At 38.1% G+C, this 21,271-nt stretch overlaps 3 protein-coding genes across 3 annotated transcripts; all 3 read left to right on the forward strand.

Annotated features, from left to right (window-relative positions):
• LOC144656139 (lysosomal acid glucosylceramidase-like) lies at positions 1-8,877 on the forward strand. The gene is made up of 6 exons (XM_078516369.1): positions 1-415; positions 1,725-2,193; positions 3,416-3,673; positions 4,390-4,507; positions 5,848-5,982; positions 6,728-8,877. Exons 1-6 carry the CDS (start codon positions 16-18, stop codon positions 6,968-6,970), a joined length of 1,623 nt encoding a protein of 540 aa, XP_078372495.1. The 5' UTR covers positions 1-15; the 3' UTR covers positions 6,971-8,877.
• Positions 8,878-9,915: 1,038 nt separating this feature from the next.
• Positions 9,916-18,558, forward strand: LOC144656324 (protein PRRC1-like). Its single transcript, XM_078516558.1, has 5 exons — positions 9,916-11,332; positions 11,910-11,964; positions 14,645-14,915; positions 15,769-15,989; positions 17,306-18,558. Exons 1-5 carry the CDS (start codon positions 10,916-10,918, stop codon positions 17,416-17,418), a joined length of 1,077 nt encoding a protein of 358 aa, XP_078372684.1. The 5' UTR covers positions 9,916-10,915; the 3' UTR covers positions 17,419-18,558.
• Positions 18,559-18,696: 138 nt separating this feature from the next.
• On the forward strand, positions 18,697-21,220 carry LOC144656265 (uncharacterized). The gene has a single exon (XM_078516503.1). It carries the CDS (start codon positions 19,467-19,469, stop codon positions 20,673-20,675), a length of 1,209 nt encoding a protein of 402 aa, XP_078372629.1. The 5' UTR covers positions 18,697-19,466; the 3' UTR covers positions 20,676-21,220.
• Positions 21,221-21,271: the final 51 nt, after the last annotated feature.

Here is a 21,271-nt window from a genome sequence, read left to right on the forward strand (position 1 = left end):
CGCTACACCGCGCTGATGAGTTCCAATAATTGCTTCTTTCCGTACATGATGTTGCGAAAAGCTGAATGTTTTATTCTTTTCGTATTTCCTCTTTTCTTCACAACTGCAGTGCAGTTTTCACCGCCTAAATATTCAGCGTGCCACAGCAAAGATTTCGGTTATGGCGGAACTGTCTGCGTGTGTTCAGACGAGCTCGGCTGCGACTCGTTTAGCGACGGTAGTTCTCCCTTGTCAGAAGATGAATATGCTGTTTACACCAGTTCAAAAGCTGGTGATCGCTTCAGCTTAAGAACTGGGAAGATAGGACAGGCGTCAGATAGAAGAAAATTACGTTTTACTGAAGCTGAAGTCGACTTTACTGTGAATCAGAGCGAAGTTTTTCAAACAATTCTTGGTATAGGAGGGGCTTTCACAGGTTTGTACACAAACACACAGTTGTACGTAGATAAGAATACTACTTTTACCAAGAGGGGTACAAATCCGTCCCCTAGCTGTCTGAATAATGTATAATGTATGTAATAGGCCTTTAGCTGTGAAGAAAGCAATTCAACACATGAGAATTTGGCTGAGGGGGGAGGGGGGGGTGGGAGGGACTGTTACCCCTGTCCATTTAGGATCTGTGTGTGCAAAAGTTCTCAAATTCTGACCCTATGAATGGATGCAGTAAGTACTTGGTTTGGCTTATTATTAAGTATAATTATTGCATTGATCGTATCAGTGTTAGGGCCTGTTTACATGGAGGGAGGGTGCCCCGGCTAACCGAGTTACCCGGCTAGAAGGGATAAAACCTTGCCCGCCTTTACATGTAGAATTCACAGCCCTTCTACCCGGAGATGAGACAGCGTCATTGAAGCGTGACACGGTGTGGGAAAACATTGTAGCTCCAAATGATTGAAGAAAAATATGACTTTTTACTGAATAATCAAGGCTTTTCCTCTTCAAACCTATTTTAATTTGATGTGCAAGTTCTCAGAAATTTACTGCGTTCATTTTTGGCGAAATTCAATCGAAATTCAACCGTATTTGGCTGTCAAATTGAAAATAAATTTGTTGTGTCGTGAATTAGGATAATCATTCCAACGAAAATTTCGAATTAATTAGCTGTTGCTCAAAGAAATATTTTCCAAGCCGAAACCGATAAAACGATAATTTTGATCAAATAGCACTGTATGGGTCCAGAATATATACATTTTATGCCATTTACTTCAAATTTAGTTCAAAAACACGCGCGAAAACCTATCTCGGCAAGCCGGGATAGCTCGGTCATAACCGTTTACATGGCAAAAAGCTGTCCCGCCTAGAAGGGTGCCCCGGGACAAGTAGACCGAGTGCCCCGGCAAGGCGGGTTACCCTTCTAGCATGTAAAGGCTTCAGTAGGTTTTCTTAAGAAACGTATGAAAAGTTGGCTCGCCCAGGGTAGCTCGGTTAGCCGGGTAACTCGGTTAGCCGGGGCACCCGCCTTCCATGTAAACAGGCCCTTAGTGTGCCCTGTGTTTGTCACTCTCAAGGTTGCCATGGATACCTGCATGCCCTGCCCAAGGCTAGTATCTCACCTGACACCACTATCCTTTTGGTCACCTTCCCCGTGTTCATCTTTTGCTAATAAATTTAACTGGACATCAAACTATGGTTTTCCAAGTCCAGATAGCAAGGATCTGGACATACTTTTTGGGGCTGACTGTGCAATTTCATATACATTTCATAACTTGTGTCTGACATTTTAGATGCTGCTGGAATTAACATTTTAAGCATCAGCCCCACCTTGCAACAGAAACTCCTCTCATCCTACTTCTCTCAAGATGGCATCGAGTACTCAATTGGACGCATTCCCATTGCCAGTTGTGATTTTTCTACAAGTCCTTACTCTTACGACGACCATGAGGGAGATTTTCAGATGGGAAACTTTAGCTTGACCAAAGAAGATCTACAACTAAAGATTCCTTTTATGATATCTGCAATGAAGATGAGCAAACGTAATCTAACATTCTTTGGAAGCCCCTGGGCCTCTCCTGCATGGATGAAGACGAACGGCAAGATGGAAGGGGCTGGTCAATTAAAGGGGGTAGCTGGCGATAAATATCACAAAGCTTGGGCTCTGTACTTTGCAAAGTTTATCAAGGCTTATGAAGATAATGGGGTGAAGATTTGGGGACTTACAGTTCAGAATGAACCTTCAGATGGATTTATCAAAGGGTATGTGGCCATATAAAGCTGCCCTAACCTCTTGTACTCCTTTCTTAACTTGGCTGGGTAAAGTCGGCATTCAAGCTTATTTATAAGTGCCACATCAGACCTATACTTGTCTCCAATTTCAATATCATGAAACGACAATGAGTATTTCTACTCCACCCTGGACAAGATGCTAGTCTATCACAATGTTACCCCCCTAGCATTTAATTTCAGTTGCCAGAACCCATGACCTGGGTGGAAAGGCACTGTGCATGCAGAGTGAAATGCCCTGCCCAAGAACACGACACACTGACCCTGCATGGCTAGCGATCAAACACAGACTAATCAATCCAGATTCAAGCCCAGGGGGGGTACTCGAAGTATACATGTCGGGGGGTCCGACGGAACTTCATATTGCAAACCCAAAAAAATACACAAGCCTAAAATTTTAGACCTAAAAAAATACCTGGCATCAAAATTTCCAACCCAAAAAAATTCAAGACTTAAATACCTCAATACTGATTTATTCAATTAAGCAGAACTTTCTAATGCACGTCGCTGAAAAAAGTTCGAATGAATATTTTTCTGATCCACTGATCGCAACGAAAACCTGAAACAAAAAGTTTGCTCGGAGGTAAGACCTAAAAAATACGTGACAGATCTCTTGATCCAAAAAAAATACCGAGCGTATAAATTTTCAACCCAAAAAAATACGTCGGACGCCCCCGTCATGTATACTTCGAGTACCCCCCTGGGGATTCAAGTCTTAGGCCATAATGCCTGCCTTAATTTTAATCAAATTTGTTAAATTTATTAAATTTTTTCTTAATTTTATTCAAATTTATTAAATTAAAAAATTAATTAAATTTCAATCTTTACAAACCTCTGTGACAGTTGTCCTGACACTGTGGCTTTCAACTACAGTGTACACCACTTACAAAAATTCCTGTATTGGATAAGCCGCACACTTAAAAATAATTTACATTTTGGTAACTTGATATCCAGTCAAAGTGCAAGAATTGTGAGTGCTAAACAGTTGTCAAGTTTCATGTTCACTCTTTGACAATTGTCAATTCTGACCCTGTCAATTGATGTTATTTGATTGGTGAGTTGAAACAGAAGCCACCAGAACGTTGTCAAACAAATCTTAAAAAGTTGCCCAAATTTATCAAAAGTTTTGCAAGTGATAACAGTGAGCATACATCATTGCACTACCATAGATTGACTTTTTATTATTTTTCTGTAGGTTTGCATTCCAATGTATGGGTTACACAGCCGAAATGGAAAGAGATTTTGTTAAAGAAGACCTTGGGCCCACCTTGGCAAAGTTTGGTTACTCCGATGTGAAAGTGATGATAATAGATGACTTGCGGAATTTTGTTGAGTCATGGGCTGATACCATTCTAGGTGATCCTCAGACTGCTAAATATCTCTCTGGGATTGCCGTACACTGGTATAACGAGGAGGCAACAAACCCTGATGTACTTACAGCAACACACAAGAAGTGAGTTATAAATTTATCGGGGTCCCAAAGTCAGAGGGGAATTGCGGGAACCAGTGAGTCACAAAATTTAATGTTTGCTATAGAGCCTGTAGCATCATTTTTGCTGCTTAGAGCTGTAATAAAGAGGAACAAAACAAGCAGTGGCATACATGTACAGTTTAACCCGGGTAACTCGAACTCTGAATTAGGGAAACGAAAAACAGTTCGAGTTAACGGGGCCTTTCAAGTTATCCAAGTTCGAGTTTCCTGGGTTCTACTGTACTTTCTTTGATTTGTTGTACAATCTTTATCTTAATTTGTAAGTAAATTAATCTCCAGGGCCCGGTTGTTCAAATCATGATTAAGCTAATCCAGGATTAGCGTGAAATTTGATTTCAATTTTATATAATTTCGTTGAGGGTTTCTGCTAATATTTTCTGTCCCACAGTTTTGACATGGACCAATCTCAAACTTAACAAAATATTAGCTTTGGGAAACCCTATAAAACAAGAGAAATTAAAATCTTGATCATCTTTTAATCCTGGGTTAGCGTTAATCGTCTTTCGAACAACCCAGCCCAGGTTTCAGTAAATTAATTAAAGATCACTTCAAAAACCTGATATGGCTCTCAAAAAGGCTATGCACACATGCAGACTGGGAGGTTTACATGCATCACAGATACTACTTTCATATTGTTAAATAATTATAAAATAAATATAATCTGATTTATCTTCTAGATTCCCTAATCACTTTATCCTGATGACTGAAGCCTGCACTGGCAATAACATAGAGGTAAAAGGGGTTCATCTTGGACAGTGGACAAGAGGAAGTAATTACTCTCACAGTATCATTGAGGTACCTAACTTACACGTGTACAGAAAAGAAATTTTAAAAAGCCATGCAACTCAAAAGCTGGTAATTCCTCTATACTAATTTCTCTTTGTTTTTGAAAAGATGTGCTTTTTTCTTGGACATCATTGCAAGGGAATAGCGGAATTCACCAAACCCTCAATTTCTAGATTCTCCTGATAACTCAATCCATAAGTTGTTTCCCAGTTCCTGCAATAAAACACAGTGACTGCAGCTGCAGTTTCACTGCCCTCACTTACCACTCCCCCTCCCCCACCCATTTCTCGACGTTCCTGATTTCTCAAACCAATTTTTGTTTCCTTAGATCAGTTTGAGGAATCAGTATTCCACTATTATTTACAATTTTCTGGAAAACAATGCCTTTTCACATGAAATTTTTTACTGATTTTTTACGACTGAATTTATTCAGGAGTATTGTAGCTAGCCCAATGGCACTCGCATGGTTGGTCGGTCCATCATCTGTAGACTTCTCATTGCAACTCGGCTGACCAGCAGATATGCTTGTAGAAATAGTGTAGCAAGGCGGCCGTATAAAGGCGGTCTTTTAAATTTAAAGGGGTTTACAAGAAAAACCAGAAGCAAAGAAACAAAATATGGCTGACAATTACGTGAAGAATTAAGTAATGGACCGCCAAAAAAGTGAACATTGAGAGCCAGTAATCTGCATTAATCGATCAATGACTTTCGTGTCTATCTTTCGAGCTAGCGTAGTACATGTAGTCGAATGTAGGAGCATTCGAAAACTAAATCGGGTTTCACATAAGCTTCATGAGCGATGGATCTATCTAGAAACCAGAGCGTTGGCTAAAATCGAGTGCGTGGCTGCTTGTTCCCAAGAAAAGGAAAAGCTTTTCAGATGAAACAGCGCAATATTACATTATTTTGTACCTGAATCAGTCTATTAATATATATTTTTTTACAGCGTTATTACTTAACAGCCTACATGTAAATTATTCTGCAATGCATACCTACGGAGCGATATAATAAACAAACCATTTTAGTGCTATGGGTTAAAAAAAGAAAAAAAAAGGAAAAAAGAAAATAACTCTCTCCTCTGGGACTCGAACTCGCGACCTTTCGATCCGCAGTCAGTTGCCTACCCGACTGTGCTACTTAGACGTACTTAGTCACGTGAGACGAAAATATCTTATTTCAATGTAATCAACATTCCGCCATTTATCTGTTATCATGTGCATCAAAGGAATGTTTGAGTCACCTTGCTGCTCATAAATTTTCAAGGAATGAAAACTTAACTTTTAAACTTGGCAAAAAATTCAGTCGTGGCTCGAAGAGCTCTTTGATTAATAATGTTGATTCATTTACAGAATCTATCGCATTGGTCTATTGGGTGGGTAGACTGGAACCTAGCACTTAACATGCAAGGAGGACCCAACTGGGTGAAGAACATTGTTGATTCACCGATTATTGTTGATGCCGATAATGGAGTCTTCTACAAACAGGCACGTGTCATAAAGTGTATCCATAACTGATGGCCTAAATACATTACACCTGCCTTAGCAGGGAGTGGATGTTCACATGAATTCTAATGCTACTGTAACAGTTTTATTTGTTGAGTAGTACCATTCAATATTTGTAAAGGGCTACTGCTACATATCCTAAGTACTGCACTATAGTACATGCCTATTGCTTAGTGTTATCCAGTACCATGGAAAACAAGATAGACCAGCAATGCATGCAAAGGACTACAGGACTGAGTGACTCTGTAGTACAATGTACACTAAACAAGGTCAAGTACTGTCATCACATCATATATCTGCAACTTCTGCATAGTTCAATAATAAGTTTCTCTCTGTCCTCATACTCCTGTTTGATCAATTCAAACCATTTGAACTTCTGATCTCTCTCTCTCTCTCTCTCCCTCCCCCCCCCCCCTGTCTCTGATTATTTGTCAGTCAGTAATACAATTTTTCGCACATGAGTAGCAGCTAGTTAATCAGACACAGGAGATAATGTATGACTAGTAGGAAATATAATTTATCAGGCATGTAATAAATGAGTGTAATGGGATAAAAGGGCTAACTGCAAGCTACCTTAGCTAATTGTAGGCTAACTGGAGTGCCATTTAGGCTAACCAAAGTGCTATTTAGGCTAACTGGAGTGGATCGCACGCCTGGCTGCCTCACACTTTGTGACGACCCAATAATTTCGCTTTTTAATTTATTACAAAATGTTGTATTTTTGCAGCCAATGTTTTACCATCTTGGCCATTTTAGCAAGTTTGTTCCACCAGGATCGCAAAGAATTGAAGTAACTTCCTCGGAAAAAACTTCACTGGAGTTTATTGGTTTTGTAACACCGCAAATGAACACAGTTATGGTGGTCCTTAACACGGAAGCAAGAAGTATTACATTTGAGATCATTGACCAAAAAGCAGGAATTATCACTGGAACTATTCCATCTTATGCAATTCAGACTTACATTTGGTAGAAAAAGTGCTAATTAAAATTCCTCACGCTATTTCTACCATTTTGGGAGGCATAGTATCCAGGGAGTTGATGCATTAGGCCCCAGTTCTAGCAGTTCAGGTACAGTGATGCCTGGTTGGATCACAGGCAGACCATCCTATGTGTTCATGGTTAATAATAATTATTGTTGACATAAGGTCATGTTGAAATCAGTGGCGCATATATAAGATTTATAGACAAACATTATATCGGCTTTGATTTACTACATAATATAAAATCTACTCTAAATGATTCAATAAAAGTTAAGATGAAATGTCGAATGAGTCTTGTGTCATGTTTTTTTAGCGGCTCCGTGCCCTTTTAAGACGTTATTTTTGCAGGATCATTTAGTGACCGGTAGAAGAGTCACTAAAATTAATGATCTTGCAAAAATAATGTCTAAAAGGGCGTGGGGCAGCAAAAAAACATGACACAAGACTCATTTCAACACTTCATCTCAACTTTTATTGAACCATTTAGAGTAGATTTTATATTTTTTAGTAAATGGAAGCAACGTAATGTTTCTCTATATACCGGTATCTTCTATATGCTCCATTGATTTCAACATGACCTTATGTCAACAGTAATTAACTAGGAACATATAGGGTGGTCTACCTGTGGTTGGATCATTTTATTTGGATTGCAAATCTTGTAAAAAATTATTTTTCTTATTTTTAATTCCTAGAAAATCAAATATATTAAAATTGTAATAATTAGAGTAAAAAAGTAGCCTACTGTAGATATATGCATTTAATAGCTTCAAGAACAGTTTTTAGCCAAAAAGATACTTGTCTGAAAAAAAAAAAAGTAAAATGTACAGGTTTGATATAATGTTGAAACTTTTGCTACTACAGACAAGCTTATTTGAAAAAGTGGCGAGGACCATGTAAACGAAGATTTGAGCAACAAAAGTATATTCAGAATATATTTAAAGGCAGCTTGTCGTTAAATTGTGACAAAATAAACGTGAGAAGTTCATGAGGTCATAAGAAAGTCAAGACAGATCAGAAAAAAAAAAATCTATGAAAGTAATTTTAGATTCAGCATTGAATAATAAAGCAGTTTCAAGGCACATTAAGCTCAAACTATAAGGAGTTGAGATAGCTACTAAGAATTTGTTTTGCTTTACTACCAAAAAGAAAGACGAGTTGTCAATTACCGAGAATTAATCAAAAGTTACTAAGACGAGAGAGGATTTAATGATAAAGCGTTCAGTTTATGGACCCCCGAGACCGCTATATTAGGTAGCTCGGTTAATGCCGCGGTCCAGGCACGAAAATCAAATACAAAAATTTAAAATTCAGTCAATAAGTATTGCATCGCTATTTAGGAATCGTTTAATGTGGAATTTATATTATTATTGCTTGACTCGGGAGAGTTTCAAGCTAAGGTTGGAGGAATGTGAGGAGAGAAATTACGTTGATATAGTTTAAGTTAATTATTCGCTTTCGCTGATAAAAAGATAGAAAAAAATCCAACATAGAAGTTATTTGTTTTGGTTTTGAAATAGCAGGTTAATGTTCCAGTTCATTAACCGTAGCAGTCACCTGTTGTTTTGTTGAAGATCATAACTGTAACTAGGGTTCAAGTGTAACGGAACCCGCACTAGCCTTTTGTATAACTGTTATTTACCTGCCTTGCTTTGTAAGTGATTAATTTTGTAAAAGTTAAATTCCGCTTAAACCAATCCTTCTTTCTTGTTTTGAAAGTAATTAATGTTGTAAAAGATGAATTCCGTTATAGCCAATCGTGCTTTCTAAAACGCATGATCTAATGTTAGTTAAGACTTTTAAATTATATGATGTAATCCCGTTTTTCCCTGTAAATGGAAGTGCTTTGTAAAATATTCTTGGGTTATGTTTGTTGGATTAAACCTTATGTTGGATTCAAGTCTGCCTGTTCTAGTTGGTCTTCGATGATAAGATTCCTGTAACAGATCCTGGCCTTTCCGCAGCTAGCGTGTGTTTCCCCCAGAGTTGAAGTGCTACAGAGATATTGCAGAAATAGTCTAGAGAGCCAAAAAAACGTATTATCACACAAATGTTACTGCAAAATTTTTCCACTTAACGTATTCTTTCCAGTCTTTCTAGGCATAATGTAACAAAATGACAGACTGTTATACACTATAACAGTCATTTAGTGACCGGTAGTAGAGTCACTAAAATAATGATCTTGCAAAAAAATGTCTTAAAGGGCGCGGGGCAGCAAAAAAACATGACACAAGACTCATTCGACATTTCATCTTAACTTTTATTGAATCATTTAGAGTAGATTTTATATTTTGTAGTAAATCGAAGCTGATATAATACTCATTTCAACATTTCAACTTTTATTGAACCATTTAGAGTAGATTTTATATTTTTTAGTAAATGGAAGCAACGTAATGTTTCTCTATATACCGGTATCTTCTATATGCGCCATTGATTTCAAAATGACCTTATGTCAACAGTTAACTAGGAACACAAGGGGGCTGCCTGTGGTTGGATCACTTCATTTGGATTGCAAATCTTGTAAAATATTATTATTCTATTTTTAATTCCTAGAAAATCAAATATATTAAAATTGTAATAATTATCTAGAGTAAAAAAGTAGCCTACTGTAGATATATGCATTTAATAGCTTCAAGAACAGTTTTTAGCAAAAAAGATACTTGTCTGAAAAATAAAAGTAAAATGTACAGTTTTGATATAATGTTGAAACTTTTGCTACTCTAAAGATATTATACTTTACATTTGATGTAAAATATAAATAAATGGTAAATTTAAATAAACAAGTTGATGCAACATTTAAATAAGCCTAAAAAGAGTTTTGCTGCGTAGCACTCAATTGTTGCAATTAGTGTTCAATAAGTGTTCTTGGAGTGCAAAATAGTTTTTTTAAAAAACAGACCTTTCGGGGAAACCCCTTCATCAGTGTAAATGATGAAGGGGTTTCCCCGAAAGGTCTGTTTTTTAAAAAAAACTATTTTACACTCCAAGAACACTTATTGAACACTAATTTAAATAAGCGTGGTGCTTAGATGTCCTTTGGGTAGGTCATGCAGTATTTCTCTCTTTTCAAGATATTTTTTTAGGAGGGAACTGTTTTTCCGGTTTTGTATTGTTGAGGGGGGGGGGGGGGGGATTATCATTCTAATTAATAATAAAGATTAAAAATGCTTTACATAAATTTTTTTCCTTTGGATTGAAGTTTAGCTTGAGGAAGCAGGGTCCCAAAGAGTTTAGGACTCTATGGCCCAGGGGTACTTGGGTATGTGCCTTCTATGCCTCCAAATTTGGTACCTGTTATTGAAATAGTAATTTGCATCCAAAATGAGTGAGAAAACGAAAACGTTTGAAAACGAAACCCCTCCATTTTATATATATATATTTTTTTGAGGGGGGAGGGGGTACTCCTCTCCCCAGTACCCCCTGGAAAAATCGTCGTTGATGGGCGTGGAGTACCCCCATAAAAAAATGCCAAAATGTTGGGGGGTCTTTATTTTTCAAGTTTTGAGATCTAAGGGGTCATTGTTTTAAGACACCCCATTCGAATCATGTTACCCAGGTCATTTTTTATCCCGGATTAACGTAATTCGTAAGCAAACCCTGCAGACCTTCTATGAATGATTTGAAATGGCTACTGATAATTTGGAACTTTCGTGTGTTCGAAGTATTATACCCTACTCCAGGAAACGGCTCTAAAATGGTACCTCATCCTCACTGGGACCATAAGGTAATGGCGACAAATTACCCTACCGTCCCCTCCCTCGATTACATATACATTTTGACACCAAAACGAGGCTCTACCATGGAGCCTTCTCACTAGTTGATGGAATCCACAAAACTTGTAGTTTTCTCTGTGCGTATTTCTTTTTTTCGGGTACAAAATATAGCCGACGAAAAGATCTTTAGAAGATTTCAAGAAATTTAAAGATTCTCCACTCAACATGGATATTGTAAAAGAAGTTGAAAGCGCTTTAGAAGAGGAGGGCTATGTAAAAATCGACTCTACTACACCAAGCACAATGTCCACCGTTACAGCTCCAGTTTCTTCTACCGACAAAACACCAAGTTTATCAGCCCTGACTTCAGTTCATTCGCAGTTTACAGATCGAATATCAAGCCCTGTTCAACAGAAAATAAGGCCGGACGTTTCTTCTTCTTCCGATCTTTCAGAAAATGCTTCACTTAGTTCTGTTAATGTTTCGTCGAGTTCCTCATCAACGTGGCAAAGACAGAATTCTGGTCAAGATCGCGAGGATGAACAAAGTGGTAGTGGAGTTTGGGGCTGGATGTCTAGTGCAGTCACGGCTGGCTTACAAACTACGCAAAACATAGGTAGAAATATCGTCGAGAAAACCAAGGTATTGAACATAAACCTTATCTAAACTTCTGCCTTTTTAACAATAAAAATATTTATTAAACATATATTATACATGTAAGTTAAATATATAAAATTCATTCGTAAAATTGATATTTTTGCCCTGTGCAATACACTATAACTTGAAAATATTTGTCTTAAGTTGAATAATAAATTCGGCGAAAAGAGGCATCTGTTTTGACACCATATATATCCTAGGTCTGGAGTGATCAAATTGAAATTTCTCCTAATATATCGTGTCACCTGATCCATGTGATGAAATCAACAGTTTGGAATAATTTGATATATTTTTCATACCTGACAGTTCATTAGTCTCCTGGATACACACCAAATCTCTTGTGCCTGTTATGGGCTGTCATATCTCCCAGATACAGAAGAAAAGACATTATATATGCAGCTTCACACCTATTTTGGATGATTTCAGGGAAAATTTGAGGAATTATTTTTTCAAGCTTAGTAACTTACATGTAATTGGTGGAGCTTCTTTCTTTTTTTGGTTTGGATTGGTACTGCTTATAAACAACTCAATTTATTTGTGGTTGTATTTGTTTTTCTCTTAGACTTCTGTTGAAAGTGTGATCACAACACTTGACCCAGAAATGGAGGATTATATGTGTAAGAAATAATTGCTGTTTTTTTTTACATTCGAACGTCTCCTTACAGGCAACTCTATAATACAGACACCACCCTATTAACAGATAGTTCACTTGGTCCAAAAGAGCCCAAAATTCAAACTACCTTATTCTCACTTAATTTCGCGAGTACTAAATTTAGCGATTTTCGCGAAATTTAATACCCGCGAAATAAAGGGCACGCAAAGTTTAAAATCGCAAAAGTTAATATCGTACTGATAATATAAAAAATAATGAAATTCGATCTGTTTTATCATAGTTATTCTAACATATCTGAGCTTCATGTTTAAGAGTTTCTTGTTTAATTTTGTCCATTAGTTATCTCCCACTCTATCAGTCGCACTGTTCGAACTGTTCTCTGCCGCCAAGTTCCTCAAAATCTCGCTCTTGCAGTCGTAGATGAACCTATTAGGGATTTAGACCGTTGAATACCTTATGTTTTGTTATGCGTATATTGTTGTTTGCTGTTTTTACGATGACTTTCATATTAATTATGTTGTTACAGTTTCGAGGTCAAAGCTTCATATTGAAGAATAGGTAAAAATTGCGAAATTTAATACACTCCAATTGCCCCTTCCTCTCAAAATCGCGAAATTAAGTACTCGCGAAATTTGGCTCTTGATTTTTCGCGAAATTAAGTACTTGCGAAATTTAGTAAGAATAAGGTAACTCGATGTCTCTAAAACAGACACCTCCACAATACAGACACTCTTCCCTGTTTTTTTGGTGTCTTTAGAAGTTTCCACTGTATGTCATAATGTTAAAGAAATAGCTGCAATGTACTTGCATGTAGACCTACAGGTTTTCAAAGCCTTACAGTGCTGCACACCATGATGTTGCCACTTCATTACCCCCGTTTTCAGTGTTACATGCATAGCGGCTTTCTATCGACATCCATCTTTCGACGTGCTTAGCAAACAAGATGGATCAAAATCCGCCAATCCGCTTACATGACCTTTTGAACTTGTGGGCACATTTGCATGAAACAAACACCGGTATGCATTGGTTTTGATTGGCTCATTTCAAACAGTATGTCGAAAAATGGATGTAGAAATATAGATACAGGTGTATCATTGCACGTAACACTGAAAGCCGGTGTAATTTTTGACATTCTAATGGCTTCCATTGGACTGGCCAGTTAGAGAACAAGAAATGAAAAGCTGTCAAAAAGTTAGCCAAAACATTGTCAAGTATGCAGGCACTTTACACTGTAAAACCTGATTATGAGTAGTTGCTCCCCCAAGGTGTTAACTGTCCTGAACTCAGGTCCCCCCCCCCCCCCCTTCGCACAACATTTTGTCTGCATTGAAGGCAAAACTGTGAGAGTACTCTTAGTGTCTTTAAAGTGTCTTTCTCAAGAAACATTACCCTGGCATTGAAGAACCCAACTTGCTCTGCCCATAGTCTGGCACAGACTATGGTTTCTCGCCCTTGTTTGGGCTCTTTTTTGATGAGTTTTTGGCCTTATTGTCAAAGGTGTGAATATACAATCACTTAAAAAGTGTTGGAAATTAATCAGTGCACCCTGGGGATTCGAATAAAACCATTTATAGCCATTTGGAAAAGTTGAAATGGTTTCCCGCCCTTGTTTGGGCCCTTTTTTGATCAATGCGTTTTTGGCTTTATTGTCAAAGGTGTGAATATACAAACACTTAAAAAGAGTTGGAAATTAATCAGTGCACCCTGGGGATTCGAATAAAACCATTTATAACCATTTGAAAAAGTTGAAATGGTTTCCTGTCCTTGTTTGGGCACTTTTTATGGGTTTATGGCTTTTTTGTCAAAGGTGTGAATATACAATCACTTAAAAAGTGTTGGAAATTAATCAGTGCTCCCTGGGGATTAGAACTAAAGCCATTTATAGCTATTTGAAAAAGTTGAAATGGTTTCCCGCCCTTGTTTGGGCCCTTTTTTGATGAGTTTTTGGCTTTATTGTCAAAGGTGTGAATATACAATCACTTAAAAAGAGTTGGAAATTAATCAGTGCACCCGAGGGGGGGGGGGGGGTACTCCCATATGTGGCCTATATAGGTATGTGCCGCCCGATAGGGTATGGTTTTTGAGGTTCTCAGTCCTTAAATAGGGTATCATTTTTGCTCCTTTTGACAATGTGTTCCCGGTGTGATCCTTAGATAGGGTACCTAAATTTTATTAGCTAAAATAAACGCCCAGCTAAACGAAAAAGGAATGTATTTAAAAAGAATTTTTGGTAAAGCGATTTTATAAAGATTTGTGTCTTGTCGTGCGCGGTTAGTCGTTATTTGGGTCGTCGCGGAATGCTTCTCCTCCCCTCGAATAGGGTGTAATTTTTCGGTTTTGGGCCTTAAATAAGGTATCAATTTTCACTTTCTTTATCCTTAAATAGGGTCAGGGTTTAAGAACCTTGGCGGCACACCCCTATCCCCCCCCTCCCGGGTCTGGCACACTAAACCATTACACCAGTGCACCTCCCAAATAGGTACAATAGTCAAGATATTCTTTATTTATTTTTTTTTTTCTTTTTACAGGACCCCTTTGATAACAGTACTCATGTACTGAAGGGTCATCCTGTTTAAAAATTCGTTATTATTATTATTATTATTATTAATGATAGTTAGCCATATGTGAATTTAAATCAGTAACTCAATGCTGAATGAAAAAATGTATCTAATTAAAATCAACAGATGGAAGGGATCAGTCTATAAGCTTAGCAGTGACAACCAATGATGTAGAAGCCATTGAAGCAATAAAAGATGGTTTCCTTCAAGTGTTTGAACATGTCGTGGTACAACCACATTCCTCTGCATCAGGCATTGCCCCCTTGCCTGTGGGGTTCTCGGCAGGTGTAAAGGGTGCACAGCACAGAATAGCGAACCTAGTGCGAGGAAAAAAGGGTCAAGAGGGGCAGGTGATCATCGGTGTGGAGGAAATGTTGTCAGAGCTGCTGCCTGGAAAGTAAGTTTAATGTTTAAGTGAAAGTGATTAGCAGAACGTGATAGAATGCGTTCGAGCCAAATGGCTTCTCAAGCTGGAGCTTTGTATTTTATCCCGGTCTCAGTAGCATAGAGCGACTAGGAGTATTTCTACTCCCCCTGGAAGGACTCCCCTCTGTAAGAGATGCTGGTCCATCACAGGGTTACCCCCCAGCATTAAATTTTCCAGTACCCGATTTAAATGTATACACACTGGAGTCCAGTGTGTTAACCATTAGGCCACCATGCCCCCCTCCCCCCCCCACAGAGGTTGATAGTACATCAGTGCCAATCATTTGCACCTCTGGTATTTGGAAGCAAAAGAACCAGTTGCCTGCTTGAAATCTCCGAAACCTGATTTTGGGTTTACAATTATGTTGGTTAGGCTGCTTAGAAGTGGTTAATAACCAAAAAACAGTTTCTGGCAGGTAGGGGGACTTGTATATGAAAGGGATGGGGATGCGCGTCACAAAGCATAGGGCATAAATTTTGGATTTGGGTTTCACTTAGGGTGTTCAGGACAAACCTCTTAAATTGACTAGTACTTTTTATCTTTCAAGGTCTCATTAAGGCACAAAAGTGATATCTTTTAAGAGTCACAAACTGCTTGAACCACTCCCAGACTGTTCTCTTTGGGGATTCAATTTCAGTTTTCCGACAAGCATTCCCGTCTTATTTATAGTTCCCCACCGGAACAAGCTTTTAGGCTTGTTATACTCGACTTCTGCTATTGTAGTTCACTTAAAATGTATTTATTTGATATTCATCTCTGTCCGATGTGTAGTTGCTCTATCTTACAATCTTTGTTTACTGTGGAAATTGTATTCTTCACTCAGGTGGTTTGGCTTGACATGTCTTGCACTGAATGACCCAACGTCAAAGTTAGAGCTTGAAACATTCTCTCAATCAATTCATATTCCAAAAGTGTACATCACCAAAGCAGAGGAAAGCACGCCGTCCAATTATAACCTGAGGTGGTCAGGTTTGTCATTTACTCTTGGAGAAGTCATTATAGGATCTGGACAGGCACATGGTGATTGGCATTCAATAATTTCAGGTATGTTTACATTATGTATAATTATGTACATTGTAAGGAAGGCAGAATTTTGGTGTGTGGTTGTGTGGGGGAGGACTGAAAATTAGCCCTCAAAATTGCACATGCAAAAAAAATTCTGACAATAAGTCCTTCAAGTCTTTTTTTGTCTTTTTAAAACTGCATAAGGCTGAAGGTTTGCAGTTGAAGCATCCTAACTTTTCTGGTTATTAGCTCCTTGTTGGGTGGCTTTTGTATTTTACATTGTTAGAGAATGCTCAATGACTTGTTATGATTGTTTTGTTATGATTAGAGAGTTGTAGCATGTGGTATTCTTTTATGAACCAACAAAACATAAAACACAGTATCCCATTTCAAATAAAAACCCAAAGTAAATACCCCCACCCCCTGCCCCCTCTTCTGGCAAAATGTACTGGCCTGAAAATTTGAGATGGGACATTTACATATTATTTGCATGAAGTTTCATTGTTCTACTTTTAAAATCAGCACAGGGGTTAAATGTTGTTTCTCAGTTTGTTTTTATTCCTTGTGTGGCAATGCAAGCAAGACTCAATTTGTAAAAGTGGTGCAGGGGGGGACAGGGGTACAAAAAGAGACCACAGCCCTTTTATTCCTTATTACATGAAATTTTCGCGACACGTTAATTTCGCGATTTTGAGGTGCGAATATTTCGCGACACTTAAATTTCGCGATTTGACGAGAATTTTGTATTTTGAATCACTTTAATTTCGCGTTTTTGAGTAAGACACAATTTACACTTCCTTGGCAATATTATTTAAAACATGCCTTTGAATAAAATAAAACGACTTCATGAAAGGAACAATAACATCGAAGGTAACAAAAACGCAAGGGCAGAGACTTAATCTCGGCAATAGCATCAACAGAGTAGTTCACGGAATGTCTACATGAAGGTCATGCTTGTACGTGCATGAGTAATTGTTCTAAAGCGACCCTTTAGTGGTATTAAACAGTTACTTATTCTTTCATGAATATTTACATATGTAAGTCACTTAATTTTCGCGTCATGTTATGTTCGCGACACTTATTGTTCGCATCACTTTAATTTCGTGATTTTTTCGGAATCGCGAAATTCGCGAAATTAACGTGTCGCGAAAAAAATCATGTAATAAGATATTTCATTTTTTTTTTGGGGGGGGGGGGGCGTGGGTAAAGTTAGTCCTGTCCAGATACAGTAGTTTTGACTATTTTCCTGGAACTTTCCAGTGAATTGTTTCCTTATAATTGTAAGCTACTACCCCTACCTACAGACACATAACCTGCATGTTTGTTGATAACTTGTTTTTCTTTGTTTATTCAAGGTTCTTCCAAACGGCAGATTCTTACTCTAGCAGCAAGGACGTTAGCAGGACAATTCAGAGACAGGTTAAAAGCTAGTGCTGATTCATTGTTGGAAAATGCATTGGTTATGTAACAGATAATAAATATTATTATTATAATGTACATGTTGGGTGCAAAAAGTTAGGATTAAATTGCTTGGGGTAAAAACACAGGCATTGTGTTTCTGTTAAATTCATTCGTTCATGTACACCCGCTTTCAGTGTAACGTTCATAGCTATCTTTCTACATCCATCTTTCGACATCATCTTTCGACGTGCTCTTTGAAATGAGCTAATGAAAACCGATGCATACTGGTGTTGGTTTCATGAAAATGAGCCCACAAGTTTAGATGGTCATTCTTGTGGGCTGTGATTTTGGTGGATTTCGATCCGTCTTGTTTGTTTAGCAGCCACTATGCACATAATCCTGAAAGCAGGTGTAAAATATTACCTTGTTTGTGAAACGTACTCTAACTTACTCTAACCTATTCCGCATCCACTTTAATCATTATTGTCTCTCAAATTATTATCTTGTTACTGTAAGGAGACGAAAGAGAGTTTTTCAATTGAGTGTCATAAAACTACATGTAAAACTAAAGTAACCACTCTGGCCAGTCACAAAGGGCACAGGCAACCCAGTGAACCAATTGAAAATCCAAACAAATGCATTAGCTGGCATTAAGTGCAAGACCAGCCACATTTACTTTTAGTTTTACTTTGGAGAAAATGTTGTGAGTTTTTTAAGTCAATCACTTAGCGTACATGTAGTTAATAAATTAAAAACCAAACACTCAAGCAAAATTCAATCTATCTGGTAAAATATTACTCTTTAAATTGAAAGGTTAAAGTGCATGTAGTGTTATCAGTTAACGTGTAGTTATAGTTAGCCCAAATTTGGCTGGATTCCATAAAATTAATGTAGAAATAAATTATTGTTTTATTCAAGCAATTTAATGCAATCAGGCAGGATCAGGACCCTGAAAGGTTTGGGCCTCTTGGCCTTTGACCAATATTTAAAAGCAGGGTGAAAGGAATTGCTCTTCCTGCCACCTACCACAGCTACCCAAACTGTCTTTGACCCTGTAAGATGTAAGCAGTTAGCTCCTTAAATATTGTATTTAAATAGTAATAATAATTGTTATCGCAAATTATAATGGTAGAAAATGTGTATAAATCCAGAGTTTATTGTAACTAGTGTAGTTGTAAGATAACTATTAAAACCATTTACAGTAGAATTCTGATTTCTCAAACCTAGGGGAAACTAGAATTGCTTCAAAAAATCCGCAGGTTCAAGTAATCAGGGATAAAATTACCGAGAAGTACTATCCAAGGAAAATGGAAATTGATTGTAGAAATTGGGAGTTTTGAGAAACCAAAGGTTGGACAAAATCGAATTCTACTGTAATTCAGCCAGGTGTAATATAATTTGAAACTGCTTGCATGGAATTTCGTTTTGCAAGCTGTATTGCTGTCTGTTATATGCTTTACCAACATCCCTTTCAGATGGAACAAAGAAAAGCGTGATTGGTCAAAGAAACTGCATTCCTATTAGATTCCTTTTAATCAAGGTTGAGATTTAAATATTCCAATAACTATATGGTTGGACTAATCTCTAATGAATATTTATTACTTTAAAGGGCCTGTTTACATGATTTTGCAAAAAAAAAGTCATTCCTACGGTGGCCCATAGGTGTCACGGCAAAACCAAAAACTTCACGGCAAAACCAAAAACTTCACGGCAAAACCAAAATCATCACGGCAAAACCAAAAACTTCACGGCGAAACAAAAAACTTCAAGGCAAAAACAAATTACCTTACGGCAAAACCAAAAACTTCAAGGCAAAAACAAATTACCTCACGGCAAAACCAAAAACGTCACGGCTAAAACAAATTACCTCACAACAAAACCAAAAACTTCACGGCAAAAACAAATTACTTCACGGCAAAAACAAATTACCTCACGGCAAAACAAATATATACCTTACGGCAAAACCAAATACCTCACGGCAAAACCAAATACCTCACGGCAGAATCAAATGTCAAACTCACGGCAAAACCAAATACCTCACGGCTACATCAAATTTAGCTCACGGCGGAAGTGAATTTCACGGCGGAAGTTATTTGTCATCCCCTCGCGTGTTGCATGTCGGTTGAAGCAAAGATGGCGGAATCGGAAGACTCGGAAGACGGGGATTTAGAGCTGCCAGAGGAGGAAGAAGATGAAGAAGGTCTCATTCGGTATTACTTTTTCAGAGGTTTCGAGTACAAAGAAATACGTTTGTTTCTATTTAAGAACCATGGTATTGAAATGAGCTTAAGTACCTTGAAACGACGAATCAAACAGTATGGTCTTAAAAGGCAAAGACCGGATTATGACATTGATGATATAAGGCAATCCATCCAGAGTATTGTCAACGGCCCTGGATGTTTACAAGGATATAGATCGGTATGGCATACTCTGCAGCTCAAAGGTAAAAGGGTACCACGCATCGTTGTTCAAGAGCTCCTCAAAGAAATAGATCCAGAAGGCAGCGAATTACGAAAGGCTCATCGTCTTAAGAAGAGAAAGTATCACAACCCAGGCCCAAACTATGCTTGGCATTGTGACGGCTACGATAAACTTAAGCCGTTTGGCTTTGCAATCCATGGCTGCATTGATGGTTGGAGCCGCAAAATAATGTGGTTATATGTAACGCGATCAAATAATCAACCAAACAATGTGGCAGCTTATTATCTTGATGCCGTTGAAGAGTATGGGGGTTGTCCTGTTGATCTGGTCACAGATCTGGGCACCGAGAATGGGATTATGGCGGCCATACAATCTTTCTTAAGAGATGACCCAGACAGTCATAGGTACGTTCCTTCCCCCCGAAACCAACGAATAGAAGCCTGGTGGGCCTTTCTCAGGAAATCGCACTCTACTTGGTGGATAAATTTTTTCAAAGATATGGTAGAGGGAAGAGTAGTCGATCTGACTTCAGAACTTGAAATGGAATGCCTGTGGTTTTGCTTTTCTGGGCTGCTACAAAAAATCTTAGATGAAGTTAAAGAACACTGGAACACTCACCGCATTCGAGGGTCTCGTCATGACACTATGAGCGGTAGACCAGATTCACTGTTTTACCTTCCTGAACTTCATGGGTCTACTGATCAGTTCTTGCTACCCATAAGTGAAGCAGAAAGAAATTATGCTCGGTCCCATGTCATTGAAATCGATTCTGACAATGAGTATCAGGAATACTTTCAGTACGTTTCTGGACTTTGTGGTCTTGAGCAACCTAATGATTGGAGGGAAGCACTAGAGCTCTATGACATTCTTCTACAGTTTGCCTACAATGGAAGCACCACTTAACGTTTCCATCACCCATCTCATATGACTGCTTTTCTAGGCTCTGATTGTTGACAATACCGAAGGGACCATGCATTTTTTCTGTGAGGTAGAAAAAGTTCTTGGATTTTGTTTTTGAGGGGGGGGGGGGGGAGGGCGGGGGGCTGCTAAAAAATAAGGGTTCAAATGGGATCACCCAAAATAATTTGCTTTATGTTTTAGAATGGTGTCATCCATAATGATGCAAACAGTCTCCCAGAATGCCCAAAGGATCTCTACTGGGTATCTGAAAATCCAAATTTTCCTTGGGGGAGGGGGGGGAGGGGCATTTATTTATTTTAATTGAAAACCTGCATCACCCAAACGAGGATCGTTTACTAGAAATCGATAACAAATGCAAGTTATATCCATTTTTATCAATTGATAAATAGGTATTGATTTTCATTACCAAACTACGCTTGTGGCAACAACAGTTTTTTGGTGTCTGCTTGTCTGCTTTCTTGACACAACAATTAAAATTTTTAGGACTATGAGGGGGAGGGGAAAAAAACTTGATGTAGAGGGTTTACAGGGGCTTGCCATCAAATCCCACCAGCTTTCCCCACCGCCCCCCTCCTAAA

This window comes from Oculina patagonica, chromosome 1 (genome assembly GCF_052425735.1).
Source record: "Oculina patagonica isolate OP01 chromosome 1, crgOcupat, whole genome shotgun sequence".
Lineage (NCBI taxonomy): Eukaryota > Metazoa > Cnidaria > Anthozoa > Scleractinia > Oculinidae > Oculina > Oculina patagonica.

Coding starts and splice junctions, on each gene's coding strand:
- LOC144656139 (XM_078516369.1), top strand. CDS start 16: ATGAGTTCCAATAATTGCTTCTTTCCGTACATGATGTTGCGAAAAGCT. Junction 3,674..4,389: donor CTTACAGCAACACACAAGAA/GTGAGTTATAAA, acceptor TTTATCTTCTAG/ATTCCCTAATCACTTTATCC. Junction 5,983..6,727: donor ATGGAGTCTTCTACAAACAG/GCACGTGTCATA, acceptor GTATTTTTGCAG/CCAATGTTTTACCATCTTGG.
- LOC144656324 (XM_078516558.1), top strand. CDS start 10,916: ATGGATATTGTAAAAGAAGTTGAAAGCGCTTTAGAAGAGGAGGGCTAT. Junction 11,333..11,909: donor ATATCGTCGAGAAAACCAAG/GTATTGAACATA, acceptor TTTTTCTCTTAG/ACTTCTGTTGAAAGTGTGAT. Junction 15,990..17,305: donor TTGGCATTCAATAATTTCAG/GTATGTTTACAT, acceptor TGTTTATTCAAG/GTTCTTCCAAACGGCAGATT.
- LOC144656265 (XM_078516503.1), top strand. CDS start 19,467: ATGTCGGTTGAAGCAAAGATGGCGGAATCGGAAGACTCGGAAGACGGG.